General features: G+C 40.0%; 1 protein-coding gene across 3 annotated transcripts in view; it reads left to right on the forward strand.

Moving 5' to 3' along the window:
• Positions 1 to 22838, forward strand: part of ADAMTS19 (ADAM metallopeptidase with thrombospondin type 1 motif 19) — a 256732-nt gene that overhangs the window by 51022 nt on the left and 182872 nt on the right. For all 3 annotated transcript variants that reach the window (XM_090038507.1, XM_090038506.1, XM_090038508.1), the window contains 4 exons: positions 3475 to 3640; positions 9116 to 9288; positions 10005 to 10088; positions 12121 to 12278. In XM_090038507.1, the coding sequence (XP_089894633.1) occupies positions 3475 to 3640; positions 9116 to 9288; positions 10005 to 10088; positions 12121 to 12278 (581 nt within the window). The remainder of the gene's footprint in view (positions 1 to 3474; positions 3641 to 9115; positions 9289 to 10004; positions 10089 to 12120; positions 12279 to 22838) is intronic.

Below are 22838 nucleotides of genomic sequence, written 5' to 3' on the forward strand. Positions count from 1 at the left end.
GAGACTACTGTGAAATTAATTAGGCAGCTTTGCAGTAAATGTCTTATGTAGATGTGCCCAGTGACAGTCATTTTTTAGGAGCTGGGGAACGATTTCCTCATTAAGCGGCATTATAAGGACCCACATCACAAACAAGGCAAGATAGTCTGAAATTTCATCATGATGTCTCCATCATGACATACCTATATTCTTTATAAGGAAGCTTCACTGTTTTATCAGAGAATCTTTACAATCTAAGCATTATATAATTAAATATTGGGAAATTGTGCTATATTAGCTTGTGACACTTGTAGGCTACTTTTGTCTCTGCCTTTATTTATCTTTATTCCTAGAATGGGATAATTCTTCTTTTTCTCCTTCCTTGCTCCTTTCTGAATGTAGTATGTCCTTGTAGGTATTTCTTTTTTTTCTTACCCTTAATTTTCTCTCTTGTCTTTAAAGATGTGGGGGTTGGGGGGAGGGTTCACCCTCAAAGGAACAAGGAGGGGATAGAATCTAATGTTTTTAGCTGTATATCATTAGGGCTCTAACTTTCCTCCATTCTTCCCAGTCTTTTGCAATCCTTGTACAATCAGTCAATTTTAATCCCATCCAGTCTGTCATATTTGGTGGTCCTGTTTTGACTTCATCCTGCTGAGCATCAGCGAAAGACTCGGTTGTTGTTAACCTGGGCCTTGACTGATGTGGTATGAGGTTAGTTGATTGCTTTTGTGTCATTGGCAATTCTTTGGGCAAAAATAACCCAGTGGTGCCAGTCTCTTCTCCAGGTATGGATGGCCGTTGGCTTTTGTGAGCTCACCTGCCCTTTGACAGGTTTTGTTTTTAGTCCTGCTGGGTATCTCTAAACCCTCCTCACCTGGCAGACCAGGTGGGAGTGCCAGTTTAGCCCAAGCACGTTTATCCTACACATAATCTTCACCAATGCGTTTGCTACATATATATGCTACATTTAAAATATACTTTAAAGAAGATGTTGGAAACTGCAGGAATCCCCATGTGTAGCAAATATCATTTTCAAATGCGTTACCTGTCCATATAAAGACAAGTGCCCCTAAAGCTTCCAAGGGAGGTAGTCGGGCTTCCAAAGGAGGTGGTGCTTTCCCCTACCTTGGGGGTCTTTAAGAGGAGGCTAGACATGCACCTGGCTGGAGTCATCTGATCCCAGCACTTTTTTTCCTGCCCGGAGAAGGGGGTCGGACTTGATGATCTTCTAAGGTTCCTTTCAACCCAAACATCTATGAATCAATGAATAAAGAGTGCATCTATCTAGTGACCTCCTATGGATGTTAAAATCAATGGGGTCTTTCTATAGTTTCACTGACAGCTGAGTCAGATCTTAGGTACTTAATAATAATGAATGTTTTTTGGCTCTTAAATCTTAATCATATTGCTCCTCTTCCCCCTGAAATGTATTTGTGTGACATATGTGTTTTGCAATCAATACTGACTGAAGGTCTGATACAGTCTTGCTGCTATCCAAATTTGTCTGAAATGGATCTACAGTAGTTGAATAAATATGGCTGATACTAATGGTCTTTGCTAAATTTTTATGTTCAGTTTTCCCATTTCTCCTGCAATAACTCCAGGCATTAGGAGCAGTTGTTGGAGCCCCACAACAAAGCAGTAGGGTTCAAAAGCCAATATGGAATATATTGACAGTATCAGTCCAGCTGCTGAGTCTGTGGGTAGCAATTTAAGAAAACAGACCCTTAAATTGTCCTTTCTATTATTCTTAGCAAAGACGTCAGGGACTGAACGAGCATTGAGAATGAAATGATTTAGTATTTTTGAAGATATTTTCTCAAGGTCAGGGCTAATGAACGCTAGCTACATATTTTGATGAACCTTGCACAGTTGCTGCTTATGAAATACCTGTTCTGAGACTAAAAAACTCCTGTTTCCCAAGATGTCAGTTCAGCTTCTTTTTAAAGGCACCCAATTAAAAAGAAATGGTCCAAAAATCAGTATCTGAATGAAGCTCAAAACCACCTACAAAACCAGGAGAAAATTAGTCAGATTTCCTTATATTCTACCTGTTGTTTAAACAAACCAATGTTCTTAATACAAGCAGACTAGTTAGTGATAACAATAAAGTATGCTGGCTGTGTGGGAACACAATTTCATTGTTGTAATGAAAGCATATTAAATAATTTAGCTTAGCTTCTAAGTGTTTGATATTTAAGACTTCTGTTTCTTATAAAATTGCCTGAAAAATCAGCACAGGAAAAAAACAGCTAATCAAATCTGGCTATTAGAAATATTCCACACTACTAATGGTTAACTGATGGTAACTCTTTTCAGCATTTCCCATCAGAAAATTTTGAGAAAGGTTGAGGTACAGCCAACATACCAAACTGAGAAATAAACTAACTATATACAATATTTAAGTTGCCTGTAAGAAGGGCTGTAATGCACATGTATATGTTTGAGGAAATGCATAATTTGTACCACACATGCAGTTTAATTTCATGTTCTCAGCTGGATCAAGGTTTGTTTCTGAAGATTTATCAATAACTGTTTTGTGAAGTTATGTCATTCAAGAACCCCGATCAGGAACAGCATCCCATTAATTTCAGCAGAGGCAGATTTTTTCTATTTCTGTATAAATGGGAATTAAATGCATGCATGGAGAAGAACTCTACTTATTTGAGCCAGATGTGTCATTTTGTTTTCCTATAAGCAGTAGTATTTAATGGCTTTTCAAATTTCTGGAATTAGAAGTCAGCTGACAGTTTTGTTCATGGTATTTTGTAGAAAAAATAACTTCCTTCTCTATAGACTTTGTATTTGTTGGCAGTCTTAGGAGATCTGAGTTGGATCACCACACATATTAGTTCTAGAAGCAAGTTTTTCAGTAGTTTTGTGAGCTCAACTATGTTCTCATAAATCAGACCTACACCTGATGTAAACATCAGCTTTGACTCTTTTAACCCTGCACAACTTATTTTCAAAGGAAAGACATTTTTAGCAATTAACAAATCAATGCTGGGGCTTCACAAGCATTTCCGTTTTTTTGGAGCTATACGCAGTTGCTAAATAGTCTCATTTTCTAACTTAATCTTAAAACATGTACTGTTTTAGTAAAACTACTTAGCAAAAAGTATGACAACATTGTGTATTATAAAGCTAATATATAGATTTTGCTGTACATGCTGTACATATTTAATGACCCCACGGGTCCCCCAAAACAAACCTTTAACATTCCAGATCCATAATATGCATCTGCTACTGGCATCTAGCCACCCACCCACACAGATCTTGCTGAATTAACTGAATTTTATTCTAGTGCACTGCAGTACAGCGGGTAATAAAACAGAAAGATGGTCACCTGCCTAGTAGGGTTACTAAAATAAAATACATTTTAAAATAAATTTAAGTTTCTTTTGTTTTTTTCCTTTTGTGGGAGGTGTGTGTACACTTCTATAGTTTCTTTAAAGTACTTCCCTTACATATTCCCTTTCTTTTTCTTTCCAGATGGGGTTCATACAAATCAACGAGGACTTCATATTTATTGAGCCGCTCAATCGCACTTTGGCTGTGACAGGTTATGCACACAGGGTGTACAGAAGGAAAAGGTCTATAGAGGAGAAAGTTGCTGAAAATCCAGTTTCTCACACTCATTACTGTGGTGTTGTTACAGGTAATATGATGGTCTCATTAAACAGATTTAATGTATTGGGCATATTTAAACCCCATCCCCCAGGTAATACTTTTTCCTAATGACCTGTCTGATTATTTTTCTAGCAATAATTGGATTTTAAGTGGCATGATGGACTTCTGGCTGTAAGTGGAACTGTGCATTCATTTTTTATATGAATGTTGCACATCCAGTGAACCATTAGATTTTAAAGAGGTCTATGGGCCATCTTTCACTTTGATCCAACATTTATAGTCTGTTTCTTGTGTCCATGTGTCATCTGGTTGGTCTCTGATGTACTTAATGAACACAGTGTTTATGACTTTGTCTTCCACTTCCCAAATGACAGCTCTAACCAGTATGTTCATGAGGGAAAATGAATATAGCCAAGTGGTAATGGTATTGAGCTGGGAGGATAAGATCTTTCTCTAAGGCTTCTTGATGCAGTCTACTTGAAGCAGTCATAGGCTAAAATGTATAAATAGGTGGAGGAGCCAGGACTGGACTTTTGGAACTCTCTTAGATAAATGCTTTGACCACTGATCTAGAGAGGGTCCTGCTCCTTTTTGCTTTCTCTTTTTGTCCTAAAGAATATCAAGTTACTTTTTTAAAGACTGGCACAGTTTAACAGGAGGTAGGGAGAATACCTTCATCCCAAAACAGTTCATAGACCAGAGGTTGGAGCACTTCATAGCAAAGTGAGAGATTTGGGTTTGATTCCTTCAGACAAGGAGTCTGGTTCTCTCGCATCTTGCATGACTGCTCTCGCTTAACCAGTAGGCTGTTGCATAAAACAAGGTATTGATACTGGCATGAATGACTCCTCAACTTTTGAAAGAATGGTTGTAAGCATCTTTCTTTCATGTAAGGTTCTAGGCTGTGGATCCTAAGTGTATTAAGGCACCATTTTGTGTAGGGTTCCAGATTTCAGACATGGTCTTCTTTTCAGTGTTTTCATTGGCTAGCTTTAAGTAGCTACACCCGAGCGTGCGGACCTTAAACAGTTCCTGCTAGGTATGCTGGCTGTTTTGGATTCCTTTCTGAAGTGCTGAAGTTACTCTGTGCACTATGTAGGGGCCTGAGGCACCTAACTCAAAGTTTGGGTTTTACTGCAGGCTCAGGGATGTAAAAGGTACAGAAATACCTTACTTCTAGGGACCCAAGTCCTTTTAGAAATTGGGCTCGTATTCATTAGGTAACTTAATAGTTTATGTGCCTAATAATACTTGCCCAAATAAGTCAAGATAACGAGTTCTATGCAAAGTTCATTTGACAGAAAGCATTTAGATGTTTACTGTGCAGTGGACTAATTAACTGTGGACAGTAAACATTGTACATCTACATGTACATCTTATTAGGCTGGAGTAGTTTAATTAACTCTGCAGCAGGATAGTACTTGCAAACACAAGTACTATCCTGCTGTGGAGTTTTTCACTCTGTAGTAACACATGTGTAGACAATGCTCTAGCTGGCTAGGGGAGAAGGGTGTTTCAATGTAGGGCCTGCCTGCTGGCTAGCCCCGCATTGGATTACCCTTATGCCCCAGCCGGCCACTCTGCAGCATGTTGAGCTGGGGGGAACACATCGGCAGCGTCCCCCACCAGCCAGGTCTGCCCTGACCCAGCTCAACATGCTGTGCTCTTGGGCTCACATGCAGACGGAGCACTAAACTCCAGAGTTTGCTCATGAGCACTAATAGCACATGTAGATGCACCCATAGACTAGAAAATAGAGACTCTATTAATTGGAATGTAAACACCATAGAAGCCAACAAATTAGTTACATAGTTCCTCTTATGAGAGAATGTAGACTTTTGACCTCACAGGAAAAGAAGTGGGATGGAGTAAGAGCTTGCGAACACAAACTTGCAATGCCTCCTCAAATGGTGCTGGTGAGAAACTGGCACAAGTCAGGGAATAAGGAGCACTGAATAATCTGAGGGTTGCAGTGCTTGGTTACAGTCACTAACAGGGGGTGATTCTGAACAACTTATTGTTCTTTTTACATTTTCTGTAGCTATAGAAAAGGATTCAAAGGCTGTGTTGTAGAGTACCCATTGGTAGGTTTCACTGTGTTCTTTATTCCATTGCCAACTAAAGGGAGTTGATTGCATTGGATTTGTATAGATATAATGTAAATCTTCATGAGCCGTTTATTTGCATGACCTAATTTCTATATCAACAACTTGTACAATATAAATAAATACTTTTGCATAGAGGTACTTTATCCTATCCCTTTATTTCTTTACATGTTTACCTGCTTATAACTGTATAAAGAGCTGTACACATCTTTTTAGGCATTACCAGATTATTTGGCAATAATCATTGAAATCTAATTTTTTTAATGCCAGTTAAGGCAACACGTTATAACCCTAGTTATCTGAAGATCTTGTAGAAATGGAAATCTTCAGATAAATGAGATTTTAAAGGATGGGGAAGCCTGCCAGTAAACTTTGAAAAGGCAAGCTGGCTTGGAACTGGCTTGTCAGAAGGCTCTAATGAGACTGATGTCCAAAGCCCCTTGAAAAGTTGTCCTTTTGGAGAGCTGAGAAAAATTCTTATGGTGTACAATCCTTAAAGACAACATACTTTTTCATAAACCAGGATTATCCTAAAATGCATAAGTGCCTTTCTCTATGATGAAAATATTGAGAAGCAGCACTAGATATATAGCTTATTATTTTCTGTTGACACCACTAATTGTTCATTTTGAAGCATAAATTATTCAGCTACTTAAAAGCTAAATAGAATGATCAGCAGATTTTTTTAATTTTTCTAAGCAGAAATACTAACATCCCATTAATTTTTCTAGCTAATAGCTGTCATTTCTAACTAAGAATAAAACGGTGGATAAATTGTGTTACTTTGCTGGAATCCAGGAGTCCTTCTAGGATGTGGGGGAATGGACTAGATGACTCACTAGAGGTCTTTTCTAACCCAAATTTGTCTATTATTTAAACTTACAGTCATAGCTTTCTTTTTTTCAGCATTAAATGCTTGTATGGTAAGTCATAGCTGCACAGCTTCTAGGGTTGTGTTTCTTGGCCAGCATCCTGACACCGAAGTTTCATTAAAAATTGATTCTCTAAAGAATGACAAAATAAAGGAGCCTGTGGTTCTACAGTTAAAAGTCATGTGTGTAAAGTTAGGGACTGTTCGTGTGTATAAAGTTAACTTTGTATGTTAAGTGTTTGAAAGACAAGGCTCAGAGACATTAGAATTATATCTCTTAGAATTTTTATTTTATATTTTTAAAATCAGTTTGGTTTTGAAGCAAATATAGCTCATATGCTTTACGCATTTGTCACACATATTGACATTCCTTGGCAAAAGCAACAACATCACTATAATTCTGGAAAATAAAAGTGCACATTGTATGTAACTTCATATATCTTATTTTATTTTAGACAATCAGGACTTGTAGTAGAGATGATATCTTTTATTAGACAAACAAGATTTTTGCAAAAAAAATTTTAATTACAAGCTTTTGGGCACAAATACACTTCATCAGGCATGGGAGAAAAGGTTGTAAGAGTTCTCCTGGTAGAAATGAAAATATTTTATAGGATTTCACAAAAGAGTCAATAGATGGAAAACTCCCTTTATTTTATTTTAGTAAGTTATCTTTCTACAAATAAGAGAGAGAAAAGGTATTTTTTATAAATTGCTGTATTTTAAGAATGAGATGCACACCTGATTTTTTTTTTTTTTTTTTTTTTTTTAAGCATGCAATACTTTGTTAGCACAATACCATTTCACCCTGCTGAACTTTCTCCTGTCTGAGTTATATTCTTTTAAATCTTTAGATTGTTTTAGCACTTCCTTGAAAAATTGTTCTTCAGATTTGGAAAACACACTCATATTGAAATGGAGTAAAGGAATTTTCTTATTTGTGATGAAGGCGATTAATTGAAAAACATGTTCTTTCAATCTCCCAATGCCTGAATGGTTCCAGAACATGTGTTTATAATTGTCATCTTCAGCAGAAATGTTGTTGAAAATATAGCACCCAATGTTACACATTTACACAGGGCCTTTTGTTTGAATTATTCTACTGGTGTATATAGCTTTCATTTTGAAATGTTTTCATACTTTTTCTATAAAAAGTGTTTGCTTTGATTCAGTCCTCTGGTATATGATCATTTAAGCTCTTCCTTCAAAAGCAAAGTCTGATCTTGATCTTTATTAATAAATTACTTTTTATGTACAACATGATCTTATGTGTTCATTTGGAATTTGAGTATGTATCAATCCACGTTTTGTTGTTATATGGTAGGGTTTGTTGACTTCAGGGTATTCTGTGTTTTCTGATGGTAGGAGGGTTTCTTTTCAAATTTAGTGAGTCTGCTTTTGTGCTAACATACAGCAACATTTGGTCTTCCTTTATTAGCAAAATCAAGGACAAAATACAGTTTTTTGTGTAGATTAGGAATAGAGAAGAAGGTTCAGAGTATCTGCCTGGTTCTGGTGCTTCTGCCGAATGGGATTCCTATTTGAATAGTTGTTTGGAATAGTGATATAGTCCATTACTTACAGCTGTGTAAGTAATCCCTTGAAAGTACTTATTAGGGTGTATAATGATTACATTGTATCTTAAGTACATTCCTTCACATAGTGTAACTATTAGGGGTATGCGAAATGGGCCCTGTTCGATTGAGATTTGGCCCGAATCAGGGACAGTGATTCAATTCATTGATTCAGATCACTGTCCTTGATTTGATTTGGCTGAATCCAAATCTGACAATTTGATGCTGATTTGGCTAATCAGCGATGCGGACCCAAGCACAGCTTTAAAAGTTTTTTCTAGAAACCTTGAGGTAGCAGTGCGGCTCATGATCGTTGTGGTGCTGGGGTGAATGCAGCATCCAACGGCAGTGTGGTGGGCTCTCCAGTGTAATCAGCAGTGAACCCATGTCCCCCCAGCCAAGACCCAGGGGGCACCAGTCGCCCAGCTAGAGGGCTGTGGGGGGGCCCCCGCATGCTCCTCGGTGGACCCATAAGTGCTTCTGGTCCGCTTCTGGGTCTGCTGCCGGAGGCCCCCATGCTTCTGTGAGATGCTCCATCTGGACCAGCACTACAGCAACCACAAGCCCCTGCTACCTGGAGGCATGTAGAAAAAACATTTAAAGCTGTATCTATGTCCAAATGTTGAATCTGTTTGAATCGCCGAATCTGTCTGAATCTCTCTGAATTGATTTGGATGGTTCTGAGTTGATTCAGAGAGTTTAAAGGGCCCTCTGATTCGATTCAGATTCAGAGATTCAGCCACCGAATCAGGCCAAATCTCCACTAAATTGACTCAGGGACTGAAGTTTTACACAGCCCTAGTACCTATCTTACTGCTCACAGATATATATTGTTAGTGGCATTTGTAGTATAAATTATTTTTCCAGCAAATTCAGAAGTATCAGTGACATGCGGTTATATAATGCTGCTGCATTAAAAGATGAATTCATGCAGCATTTTTTTTATGTTACAGAGAAGAGAAAATCCAAGAATCAAAAAGTATCAGAAAGCGGAAGAAGAAAAAGATATTCCTATAAATTACCTCAAGTGTACAATATAGAAACTGTAGTGGTTGCAGATCCAGCAATGGTTCTATATCATGGAACAGATGCTGCCAGACGATTTATTCTAACCATCTTAAACATGGTAGGAAATTCTTAGAACTCACGTTAGCCTTTGCATAATAGATTGACTTGCTTGTTAGATTTAATGATCAGACTTTTAAGTGGAGTCAATGAAATGTAATGGAACCTCAGAATGCTCTCAGCATAAAATTACTGATATACTTGTAATTGATACTATGTACCTTTGACAATGAAGGCAAGAAATGGGACTTGATCAGCTTGATTTCTTAGAAACCAGACCTGTTAAGAATGAATGCTCATGCCCAAAGTGACATGTGGTCCTTCTCATGTAGAGGAATCCTATGATGCTCTTGGTTGCTGCTGACAGAGTACTATTATAACCTGAGAAGTGATAAAATGTTATTGCCTCTTCCCAGCTATAGCTCAACCATGATCTTTTGTTCAACTCAATGGGACATCTCATGCGTAACACAATGTATGTGTATAAGGGGTTATAATGTATAGAATAGGGGGTTATAGTCATTGTCAAGTGTAAAATGAACTCTTTTTTGGGTACTAGGACTAAAACACTATATTAACCCCTTGTTTGCCCCTTCTCTGTCCAAAAAAGAGAGAGGTAATATATTAGCTTTTATGTTGTACTGCTATGTAGGAAATTCAGGTACTTAAATCAAAGTACTACAGAATTATTAGGTGCCCTTATATTCTGAGATTTGACTTTTTTTAAAGCTATATTCTACATAATGGAATCATTTCTTTTTTTTTTTTTCATTTTAGGTTTTTAATCTTTTCCAACACAAGAGCCTTGGAGTGCAAGTGAATCTTCGGGTGACTAAGCTTGTTCTGCTTCACGACACTCCAGTAAGAAGTAACTTCATTTCTCATAGTAAATGTAGAAGGACATTTGAAAATGGATAAAAGAGTAGAGTTATGTTGTTTGCTTCCACACTAAAGCATGGCATGCAGTAACCAATCACTTAGTACACCCTGGCAAATTGTGTCAGTTATTTTCTTTGTGTATTTATTAGGGCTGTATGAAGCTTCAGTTGCTGATTTGATTCAGAGGAGATTTGGCCTCATTTGGCGGCTGAATCTCTGAATCTGAATTGAATCAGGAGACCCATTAATTTCTCTGAATTGAATCAGAAGCATCTAGAGCGCTTCAGAGAGATTTGACAACTCGGCCATAGACACAACTTTCTATGTACCTTGAGGTACCTGGCATGGCTTGTGAATACTGAGATGGTGGGGCGGATGGCATGTCCCACAGGAGCATGGGGGCGTCCCTTGCACACTCCGCAGCAGACCTGAAAGTGGACCAGAAGTATTTCTGGTCCGCTTTGGGTTCCACTGCAAAGCGTGCAGGGAAGTACCCCAGCCCCCAGCTCAGGAACTGGTGCCTCAGCAACTGAGGGGGTGGAATGTGGCAGCCCAGCTGGGATGCCTTCCCACCCCCTGCTGGATCTTACACCGGGGATGGGAAGTTAGCTCAGCTGGACTGACTTCCCATCCCCAGTGCTATGGTCGAAATGTTTCAACTTTCAAAACATTTTGACTAGCCTTGTTTTGTTTCAAGGCTTTTTCGATGGCTTTTGTTTCATTTCGATTTTCTTGTTTTGACCTCAAAATGAGTCAAAACAGTGCCAAAATGAAATGGCTGTTGAAGTTTCACACAGCCCTAGCGTGTATGTGTGTTTTGGTACATATGTGTGTGTGTGTGTGTGTGTGTGTGTGTGTGTGTGTGTCAATTGTACCATAAACAAAGCACTAATGGTAATAACAGGTGTACATTTGAAGTTGTTTCAAAAGGGCAATATCTGTTTAATTTTCCAGTTGTTACATGTGGACGAGTTGGGAATGAAGCAAAGCCAAGGCTGGTTTTGTCCCTGGATGGAGCAGTTTTAAAATTAGAGCAGTTTTGCTACGCTTATGTCATTCCCTGCTTGTCCACACATAACAATTAGAGCATATTAGTTTCTGCTCTTCTGAAGTGTTCCTCTTGTTGAAATAGCTCCATACATATATATGTCCATATCCTAAGTACTATAGTGTTGCTATATTTTCAGACATCATTGGTAAGCTTATCTTTTAAATCCTGTTCTCTTGTTGAAGAGAAATGAATCAGCTGGCATAGTTGGTGATGTTCTTTGGTGTGGCCTATGCTTCTTTCATTGCATTTCAGAGCAATATTATGTGGACATATTGTTATTTTTGTAAAGTGGCTAAGACATCATTCCATATTTTAGTTAAAATTCAAAACAATAAAAAATAGAATGAGAGAGATTCCTAATATATGCATTTAAAGGAATGAGGTTGTATTTTTCTTACCTGGGTCTTGACATAAATATTCTTCATTCTGTAAGTGCAGTTAACTCCCATTTATGTCAGTGGGAGATTGGCATATGCAGGATGAAAGAACTTAGGTGACAGAGTCCTTTGAAACTGAATTTTCACCCTTAAGTCAAATAAGGATAGTCTGCATTCCTGAAGCTAAAACAGTTGTGCCCTGAATATAGAATTATTGTAAAACAGAACATTTTTTATAAAATCAGTCAAAGTATGTGCTTAAATCGGGAAAACTATTTCAGAAGAATTTTTGTTTTTTGTTATTATTGGTATATTAGAGTGGAAAACAAAGATTCAGAGAAAAATAATGTATAGGTAAATGTCTGTTCAAAATGTATAATGAATAATGAAATCTGTTATAATTTCGTATAAACCATTAGGATAGCTGGACAAGGCATTTTAAGGAAGTTTTGATCTTTGGGTCAAAATTGTTCTCAGCTTTATGATTATTTAAACTCTTAATATACCCTGACATATTAAGATTAGAGAACTATACATGCATACAAACCATGATGTGTGATAATATGGCATGCATTTCAATTTTCAGGCAGATATGTATATTGGTCATCATGGGGAAAAAATGCTGGAGAGTTTCTGTAAATGGCAACATGAAGAGTTTGGCAAGAAGAACGATATACATCTAGAAATGTCAACAAGCTGGGGAGAAGACTTGTCATCAGTAGATGCAGCTATACTGATCACAAGGTAAAATATATAATAATTCTTGTTATTAAAAACACAAAAAAGATTGGTATACTGACTTGCTGGCAGTACTGTAAAGCTAGAGTAGTTCAAATACTTTATGAAGTGACAGTGAGTTGATGTTAGTTGTAGCAATGAGTCTACACTCAGCCCTTACTCCTGCTTTTTTTATGATAATTTATAAAAAGTACTATCATAGATTTGAGGTGTTAGAAAAAGAGGAAATGAAGCAATTTGGTAATTAAAAAAGCAGTGCGCATTAGATCCAGACAGTAAATAGTTGAGATCTCTAAAGGAGCTTATGTTTGTAGTGAGTGGCCACATTTACATGTGTCCCTATGGCACCTTTGTTACTGTGCCATCATTTAGTACTTCCTTCTGGCGTTACTGTACAGTACCGTCACCCCACGTTTTTTCCCCCGATTCTACTGCACAGTACCAACAAGATACTGCGCAGTAGTTAATTACTACAGTGCAGTGGCATCACTGCACAGTTAGTGTCTGGCGATGCTGCTGTGCAATAGTAACGACCTGCTGTGCAGTAGCTTGTTGCTACTGTACTGTAGCATCTTGAGTAGGTGTGCCCTTTGACTATTTAATTAAGGTAGTGGATAAAGGAGAAGGAGTTAACACAAAAGACAGAATCCCAATATCCCATCACCTTACCCAGTTACCCAGCCACACAACTGCAGCACAGTGCTTTAACTACCAGGTTGTAAATTAGGTATTATCCAATTCAATTTCTAGTCTTCCTTTTGAGGCTCGCAAAGTGAGAGAGAGTTGTGCAGCCAAGAGGAGGAGTTAACAAACAGAGATTGTTTGGTTAAATGGGATGGAGGCCTTTCAACTTGTGACTACTAAGTTCTTTTAGTAGCGTCTTATGAGGGACCTCATCAAAGGCCTTTTGAAAATCTAAACAGTTTGGGCAGAAAGTGAAAGGGTCTTGGGCACCTAGGGGCACTGAGGGGTGTGTAAACATGTACTAATTTCGGAGGAGATTTGACCCAATTCGGTGGCCAAATCTCTAAATCTGATTCAGATCAGGAAACCAGTAAAAATGTCTGAATAAATTTGAAGCTCTCTGAATCAATTTGGAAAAGATTCAGAGGGCTTTGGAGGTGCTGGCAGTCCCTACTCACTGCCGCAGGGAGCTTGACTTGGACTTCATGCTGGTAAGTAGAGGGTGGGGGAGGGGGAGCTGGAGATGGGGGCAGGGGACCATGGGGGAACCCCCCATAGGCTCCACCCCCCCATGGCTGTCCTGCCCAGCCCCAGTTTATGGCTCTTAAAAAGAAAAAAACCCAAAAACATTCACTGGGTGCTGCCAGGTGGGGGGGGGGGGGCAATCCCCAATGCCCCTCACTGTCCCATGCTGCATGGAGGGCTATGCCATGAGCCCTAATCCCCTGCCTGTTCTCCTAGCCCCCCCATGTCTGCCCCACCTGGCCCCAGCTCCCAGTTCTTAAAAAAAAAAAAAAAAAGGCAAGAAAAAAGCTCCACAGTCACCGGATGCTGCAGCAACTGTTGGGCCTTCTGGGGGCTCATGGCAGAGTCACCCACCCAGAGCGGGGCAGTTGGGGGGCAGTGGAGATCATTCCCCCTGCCGTGAGTTTGGGGCTTTTCTTTTCTTTTCTTTTTAATGAGTGGGGAGCTGGAGCTGGGGGGGCAGCTGTTGATAGGGCTGGGAGAGTAGGCGGAGGATGGGGCCTGTCCAATTCAGAGATTCGGCCAATTCAGCAGCAGCTGAATCTCTGAATCAGATTCAGCCGATTCAATTTGGGACAGTGATTCGAATCACCGAATCGAATCGCTGTCCCCTGAATAGCTGAATCTGAAGTGAATACTAGTTACTTAGCACAGGGCTAGTGTATATGCACCCCATATGGCTAATGGCAGAGTAAGATTTAGGCCTAACTACCTTCCCCATTGAGAACTGCTGCATTTCATGGATGGGTGAAAAGACCCTGTTTTATTTTTAGACAGTGCAATGCTTTAAGTTATTGAGATAACCATGTTTAAGTCCTGATTTTCTGATTTATTATTAATAGTTTTCCTTTGGTTTTACAAATATTTACCTCTTAGTTTCTACATGCTTTACAAAGGTAAATATCATTATCCATGTTGAGAAAATTAAGTCACAGAGCAAAAAAGTAATTTTTTGAGGACATATAATAGGTCAGTGCCAAAGCCAAGAATTAGAGCCCAAATTTCTTGGCTTTTATTCCAGTGGCATTATTCTCTGGAATATGCTACCTCCTATCTCAGGGCTGTTTCAGCTTTTAATAAATCATACCAGTGTGGTTTTTTGACTGTGGGAATGTTTTGCTAATCCAGACTCCCTCTGCACATTGTCAGGGTTTATGGTATTGCTAACCCCATGTGTGGCTACATTTGTGTGTTTTGCTAGTTCAAAGAGTCTCATTCTGTTTTACAAACACAGAACAGACTCCCTTGTCATAACTTACAAACAACCCTGGATATTAGACCTGCTTTACTGAGAAAAATAATATTGTTTGAACAGATGAACATCAACTACTATTACAATATTCTATATGTAGAAACATGTTTTAGCTTATTAAACTCTTTCATGTAGCAGATCATTAAAAAATATCCCTCCTTGCTTGCTATAGCTTGAGAACAGAACAGAAGGACCCTTAGAATGCTTTGCTCTTCCTAGGTCAGTCAGCTCTGTGAGTTTTCATACAGCAAAGAATTAACAATAAAATACTGAGCCATCATTTTACTAGTGAGCTAATTTTAATGTCATCATATGTTTGAAAGAAATATACATATTTTGCTTCTCACACTTAATTTTTTTTACTCCATCAAAATCTAGTTCCTTTGATATTTACAGTAATTTAGCTTCAGTATATATTTGATGGAATTTGTACAGAGCTGAATCAGTATTATGAATACTGATAGGAGAAATTGTATTTTTGATAAAAAGTGACAAAGTGGTAATTGGTACATATAGTAGTTGGACTTTCTAAACTTTAATGAGCCTTTACTGTAGTGCAGTGTATGGTAGGTATGCAGTTATTGTTCTAATATTATAGATAATGAAAGTATGCTCCAGTGACTTGCCTAAATTCACTGAGGTGACTTTGTACCAGAGCTAGGATTAATATTAATTGGGTGTTCCTGTCTTCTCTAACATGGAAAGATGATATACCTGCTGTGCAATCCCTTAGAACTGTGCTCTGTTGAGCTCGTTGTTGCTGTCTGGTGTGGGAGAAGCAGAACTGTGATTTTGGTTTCTCTCTCCTGCTTTTGAGAATAACTTGCTCCAGGGGGGCTGCTAGCTAGGACTGTCAAAATGGCTAGTATCTGCTTCAAATTCGGCCGATTCAGGGGACAGCAATTTGATTTGGTGATTCGAGTCACTGTTCCAAATTGATTTGGCTGAATCTGATTCAGAGATTTGGCCACCACTGAATCAGCCTAATCTCCAAATCGGACAGGCCCCATCTCCCACCCACTCTCCCGACCCTGTCAATAGCTGCCCTGCCCGGACCCAGCTTCTCAGCTCTTAAATAAAAAAAGAAGCCTGTACTCACTGGCTGCTGCCAGGTTGGGGTGGGGAGAGTGGCGCGATCCCCACTGTCCCCCACTGCCCCACGCTGTGTCGGGGGCTGTGTCACGAGCCCCCAACCCCTGCCTACTCTCTCAGTCTCAGCTCCCATCTCTTTAAACAAAAACAAAAAAATCCACTCATTGGCTGCTGCCAGGTGGGGGTGGCGATCCCTGCTACCCCCCACTGCCCCATGCTGCATAGGGGGCTCTGCCACGAACCCCCTGACCCCAGCCCCCCACATAGCTGCCCTCCCCAGCCCAGCTCCCAAGTCTTTAAAAAAAAAAAAAAAAAAATCCATACACACACTGGCTGCTCCCAGGCAGGGGGGTGATCCACTTCCCCACAGTGCATGGGGGGCTCTGCTATGAGCCCCCAAAAGCCCTGAGGCCATTGCAGCATCTGGTGAGTGCAGGCTTTTTATGTTTTTTTTTTTTTTTTTAAAGAGCCGGGAGCTTGGGGCCGGGTTGGGGGGCACTTGTGGGGGCTGGGGGAGCAGGCAAGAGATGGAGCCTGGCAGAGGTCCCCCCATGGTCCCCTCCCCCCTCTTCCAGGCCCCGCCTGCCGCCCTCTACTTGCTAGCATGGAGTCCAGGTCCAGGTCCCTGTGGTGGCAAGCAGGGACTGCCTGAATCTCTGAAGCTCTCTGAATATTTTCCAAATCAATTCAAAGAGCTTCAGATAAATTTGGACCATTTTATTGACCTGATTTGATTCAGATTCAGAGGCTCAGCTGCTGAATTGGCCGAATTTCCTCCAAATCGAATCGGCACCCGAAGCTTCGCACAGCCCTACCAGTAGCACATACAATTCCTTGTGCCCAGGAAGGCATATGACTGCACAGAAGCTAAAATGGCAGGGTCATTCAACAAAGACCTGTTTTATGGCTTTTCTAAGGGGCAGGGTGATACATTTAATAGTCATAAAACTCTTACGGCTAAGTTTGGTGAAATTCTTCCACTGAAATTTAACTTTATAAAACTAAGCTCATGCAGGGTTGTGCAGTGTGGGGGGAAAACACTATTTAATTTCATTTTCAGAGAGTTTTTTCTCCCCAAACTGCAGTGTAGCTAGTTATCAGTATTATTATGAATTCTCTGTGTTTTTAAGACCTCTGCTACTGCTATTAAGAGAGATCTGGGAGAATCTCAGCTACAATTTTTTTAATGGCTGCAGTTTTCAGAGGTGCAGAGAAGTTTGAATTCATGAAAAGAGTGCATCTTAAAAGGTTAGAACCCAAAGAAAAGGAACCTCACATTTTTATTAAAAACATCTAATAAACTTTAAATCAGTCAGATTTTTTTAGCATAGCACATGAAGTTTGGCCTCTTGTGGTTACCAATAATGTTCAGTATATGTCAGAAAGGTTGCTTGACTTCACATAGCTCTGTTAGATCATTCTTAAATACTATAGTATACCAGCTGCACATTTCATTCAGAATTTTCTCTCACTTATTCACCTGTCAAATATTCTACTACTTACTTATATGTGATTTTTTTTGGACCACAACTGATCTTCTTGATAACCGGACTATGTCTGTACTGTACATTTATTGTGCTAAGTAGCATTGTTCTGAAACATGCCAAATTTCTCCATCCACACTGTCTTCTAAACCAGAAACTTTGTAGTTGCATTCACATGTCCTTGGACTGATTAGCCCTGCTGAGCAGCAAAGCCAGTTAGCCCACCCACAGTGCTGCAGGCTAAGGATGCCCACACTACTTGTTCAGAAAACATTTAGAACAGAGCTTTGTTTCAGCACAGTGTTGCAGGGTGAGCAGTGAATAGTGAGTGGAAAGGTCATGACTTCCATACTTTCTACATCACACTTATGACTTCTATCTGAGCAACGGCTTAATATTTTTACGAAGTGATGGAGAACCAACTGTATGCCACAGTAAATTGCTCTGATGGGTAATTTTTTCATGTTCTAAGTTAGGCCCCATTTTTCATTTTAACTTGTGTCATTTTGGCTGTCAGCCATTAAATCTCACTACACCCTTTTTTTTACTAGAGTAAAAAGCTAATAGATATCTCTTTCCTATGTAAGTGCTGGTTGACTATCATCAAGTCACCACTTCTTTTAAATAAACAATGGAGACTGAACTTCTTTAGTCCGTTTCCTAACATTTATTAATTCTTGTAGATCTTTTGGAGAACTCTTTGCCATTTTTCAACTTGCTTTTGGAAGTGTGCTCACCAGAATTGGACAAAGTAATCTGTTAGTGGCCTCACTAATGACATGTAAGATGTATTACCTTCCTGCTCCTATCTGATATTCTTCTGAATGTGTATTCAGTGGTCACATTCAGGCCGTAAGCTGCAGTATTGCCATTAGAGCTGAAATAATCATATACCACTTCCCCTAAGTTATTTCAGTTCAGTGTAGGATGTAGTATCCTATCTTATAACCTATATTCCTTGAGTCTACCATTTGGCTGTATTAAGACAATATTATTCTAATGAGCCTACCTTATGAAGCAAACTAGTCACTTCCTTTAAGTGACCTATGTTTGTTGTTATTTACTGTGACATCAGTCTTTGAGTCATGTGAGGTATTTCCAGCTTTTAATGTTTTATTACAGATTGTTGTTAAGATCTGAGGCCAAAGAAAAAGGGGACCTAGCTCAGAATAACTCCAATAAAGTGATAATTTTCCATTTATATTTACATTGAGATATCTATTAGTTTTTTTAGTTCATGTAGTATAATACACCTGTTTTGATTTTTGTACTATTCCAATTTTTATTGTACTAGTATACACAGGTTAGAAGATAAATATTGTTTTGGGCTTTAGGTAGAAATGAAATAATTGCTTACAATTGCTTGTAATATCAAGCTTCAAGAATCTTTCAGATATTTTAAATAAGACAAAGAATTCCTGACCCCATCAAATCCACTGTTTACTTCTACACCCAACATGGTATTTAAACGTACAATTACTTACTTACTTCATGAACTGCAGCTCATGATAAGAAGTTAATGTCACCATTCACCTTGCTGAATATCTCCTATTTAAATTATCCAACCGACCAATGAACTAATATTTGTTAATGTGTTAATTTCATTGCCTCTTATAATCCTCCAGAGTGCACATTCAATTAACATTAAAAAAGAGAATGAACAAAATGCTTTGTGTGTCTTGTGGTTCTGTGGCCTATGTTTGAGGCAATTTTCAGAATGCTCTGTTGTCTGAATATGAAAGGGGTACTTGAAACCTTGTCATCAGTCACCTGGTAAATGCCAAACTACCGGCATTTGCTAATACAGTGTGAATATTATTGGCCCTTTGAGCCTATTAATTGAAACCGTAGTTAATAATAGCCATGTGACTTGTGGAAACTTGTTGCTTGGTAAATTGTCCCAAAGTCTTTTATGTCTGAAAGAGCCTGATATCTTGGAACATGCAAGCAAAAAAGCTCTAGGTTTTCTTTGATAAACAACCCCATTTTAAAGCACATCCTTATAGTTGTGCAAAGCTATACATATTAGAGAAGTAAGGAGAATTGGAAGAAGAAAGATAAAGTATTGGAAACTTAATTTTGTTCTTAATATTTGATAGGGTGTTTGCTTAATTTACATTGGGGAGTTATAGATAAGTCTGGATTTAGAAATACTAAGTGCCTTTTGGTGACAAATCTGCCTAAAGGCAAAGAAGTAGACTTAAAAATGACAGCTAACTGCAAAATTATGCATAGATGTGAGACTCAAGGATTTTCTTGTCTTCTTCTGTTTCCTATCTTACATATCAGGCTGCCTGTTTTATTTTGAAAAAAAAATCTGTATAAGGGAAGGCTTTTCTGTTTGGTAGCTGGAGATTGAGTCTTTGCATTGCCCAAAGGACCATTTAATATGGTTTTATTTAATAGATTAAAAAATTTACAAGCTAAGTGTAATTTATTAAAACAACAAACTAGTAGTTGCTTATTCCTGCATAAGGTTCTTTTCTACCATTTGTCACCTTGTTCAAGCTTGGAGATCTGCTATAACCTCATAAAAGTTCCACTGTATTCCCAAATGAATAAGGGTGTACTTCCTGCTTTTCATTGTTAGCTTGCTCTTTTAATAAACCAGGAAAAATTGTCATTGTAACAGATATTAAATCAGCAGCTTAAACTAAAGAATGTAGTGCTTGTGTTTTAAAACTTGATTTTAAAATATATGTGCATTTAACTTTCCCTTCACTTAAGCCTGATCTAAGATTTATATACTTAGATATATATTCCATATGAAGTGACTCATATATTTACTTAACTATAAACCAAAGTTAAAAAATGCTCATGCTAAATTTGCATATTTTCACTAATATATCTATTCTTCATTTCATAATTTTGTTTTAATTTGAATTTTAAAAATACCCTTGCTTTGTAATTATGATGAATTAGAACTGATTTTAATACATCATTGCAGAGTTGTTGCTGTAACTATTCATCAAACTCTTCATCAATTTTAGATTTTTATTTATTTTTTGTATTATTCCAAAATAACTGGTACATAGATGTAGTCATAGAGCCAATTACATGTAGCAAATAAAAGATAAAGAGAAGCAACAGATAATAACAGTACCATTTATGGCTTCCATGACCACAGCCTGCTCTTTGGTGAGAGAGGCAGCGAGCTGCTGGGAAGAGATGGCCTCCACCTCTCTCCGCTGGGGAGGAGGCTCTTCTCAGCCAGACTGGCTGACCTGCTCCACCGGGTTTTAAACTAAGCTCGCTGGGAGATGGGGGGACTACCACCACTGCTGGCCTGCGGAGCAACCCTTGCAAAGCCAGCAGGCCAAGGCACTTAAGGGAGCCCACCCCTGCCCCAGCCCTGGTACAATCTGTGGGCAAGGCAAGAGCCCCCAAAGGGACACTTGCCTGCCTATACACAAATGCCAGGAGCTTGGGGAATAAGCAGGAAGAACTCGTCCTCCTGCTTAACACAAATAATTACGGCGTCATAGGGGTAACGGAGACCTGGTGGGACTCCACCCATGACTGGACCATGGGGACAGATGGCTATAAATTGTATAGGAGAGATTGAGTAAATAAAAGGGACAGGGGCGTAGCTCTCTATGTTAAGTAAAGCTATGTGTCCCTGCAAGCTGATGTTGGTGACGAAGGTGGATGACTGGAGACCCTCTGGGTTAAAATCCATGGGGAACACAGCACAGGGTACACAACGGTGGGAGTCTACTACAGACCTCCCAACCAAAGTCAAGAGCTTGACCAGGAGTTCACCCAGGAACTGGCTGAGGCCACATGCTCTAGGAACATAGCTGTCACGGGTGACTTCAACTACCCAGACATCTCGTGGGAGGATCACTCAGAAAAATCTGAGTGGTCGCAAATCTTCCTATTGTGTGTGGATGACCTCTACCTGACTCAAGAAGTCTACGAGCCAACGAGAGGTAAAGTGCTGCTCGACCTGGTACTGGATACTGGGGATGGCCTAATCGGCAACCTAGTGATCGACGGGAAGCTGGGTGACAGTGACCATGAGCTGATTACCTTCACCATCTGCCATAAAGCTGGCAAGTCCATCCGAAACACTGAAGTCCTTGACTTCAGGAAAGCCGACTTTGACAAGCTCAGGAGGCTTGTCAGTGAGGCCCTAAGGGACCATGACCCAAGGACGAGGGGAGTTCAGGAACAGCGGTTGCTCCTCAAGGGAGCGATCCTCAATGCACAAGCTAATTCTATTCCATTTCAGAGGAAAGGTAGCAAGAGGGCACAGCAGCCCCCCTGGCTCTCCAGGGATATAGCAGACCTCCTGAGGCCTACAAAGGATGGAGGATGGGTTTCACCTCCAAGGAGGAATATTCTGCACTGATCCGGTCCTGCAGGAAGCAAACCAGGAAAGTCAAGGCTGCAACTGAACTCCAACTAGCTTCAAGCATCAAGGACAATAAAAAGTCCTTTTTCAGATATGTAGGGAGCCAGAGGAAACGCAAAGGCAACATTGGACCCCTGCTGAACCAGATGGGACAACTGACACCCAGGAAAAAGCCAACCTATTAAATGCATACTTTGCAATGGTCTTTCATCTGTCCCATGGGATGCCTATGCCCACTATGGGGCAGGAATGTCTGGGTGAGGGAGATCCCCTGCCCTCCATCAATGCTGACCTCATGAAGGAACACCTTGAGAGGCTGGATACTTTCAAGTCAGCTGGCCCTGACAATCTACACCCCAGGGTACTCAAGTTACTGGCGAGCATCATAGCCCAGCCTCTGGCATGGATCTTTGAGAACATCTGGCACTCTGGTGTAGTGCCTGAAGACTATAAGAAGGCCAATATGGTGCCTACCTTCAATCAAGGGAGGAAAGTAGATCCAGCAAACTATAGGCCCATCAGCCTGACCTCTATCCTGGGGAAGGCCTTAGAAAAGTTTATTAAAGAGGCCATCCTTAATGGACTGGCCAACACCAACATCTTGAGGGATAGCCAGCACAGGTTTGTTGCGGGTAGGTCATAGAGTCATAGAAGTAGGGTTGGAAGGGACCTTGTAACTCTTCGAGCCTGACCCCCTGCCTGGGCGGGAGAAAAAGACTGGACTCAAATGAGTCCAGCCAGGTAGTCATCAAGCCTCTTCTTAAAGATCCTCAGGGTAGGAGCCAGCACCACTTCCGTAGGAAGTTGGTTCCAGCTCCTAGCCGCCCTAACTGTGAAGTAGTTCTTGCAGATGTCTAATCTAAACCTACTCTCTAATAATTTGTGTCCGTTGTTCCTTGTCATGCCAGGGGGCGCTAGGGGAAACAGTGTCTCCCCTAAACCCTTCTGGTCCCCCTAGTGAGTTTATAGACAGTCACCAGGTCCCCCCTCAGCCTTCTCTTGTGAAGGCTGAACAGGTTTAGGTCCCACAGTCTTCCAATGTAGGGTCTGCCCTGTAGTTCCCGGATCATGCATGTGGCCCTCCTCTGGACCCTTTCAATGTTGTCCACATCCCTCCTGAAATGGGGCGCACAGAACTGGACACAGTACTCCAGCTGTGACCTGACCAACGT

Source organism: Crocodylus siamensis, chromosome 3, assembly GCF_052110815.1.
Source record: "Crocodylus siamensis isolate JL-2025a chromosome 3, ASM5211081v1, whole genome shotgun sequence".
NCBI lineage: Eukaryota > Metazoa > Chordata > Crocodylia > Crocodylidae > Crocodylus > Crocodylus siamensis.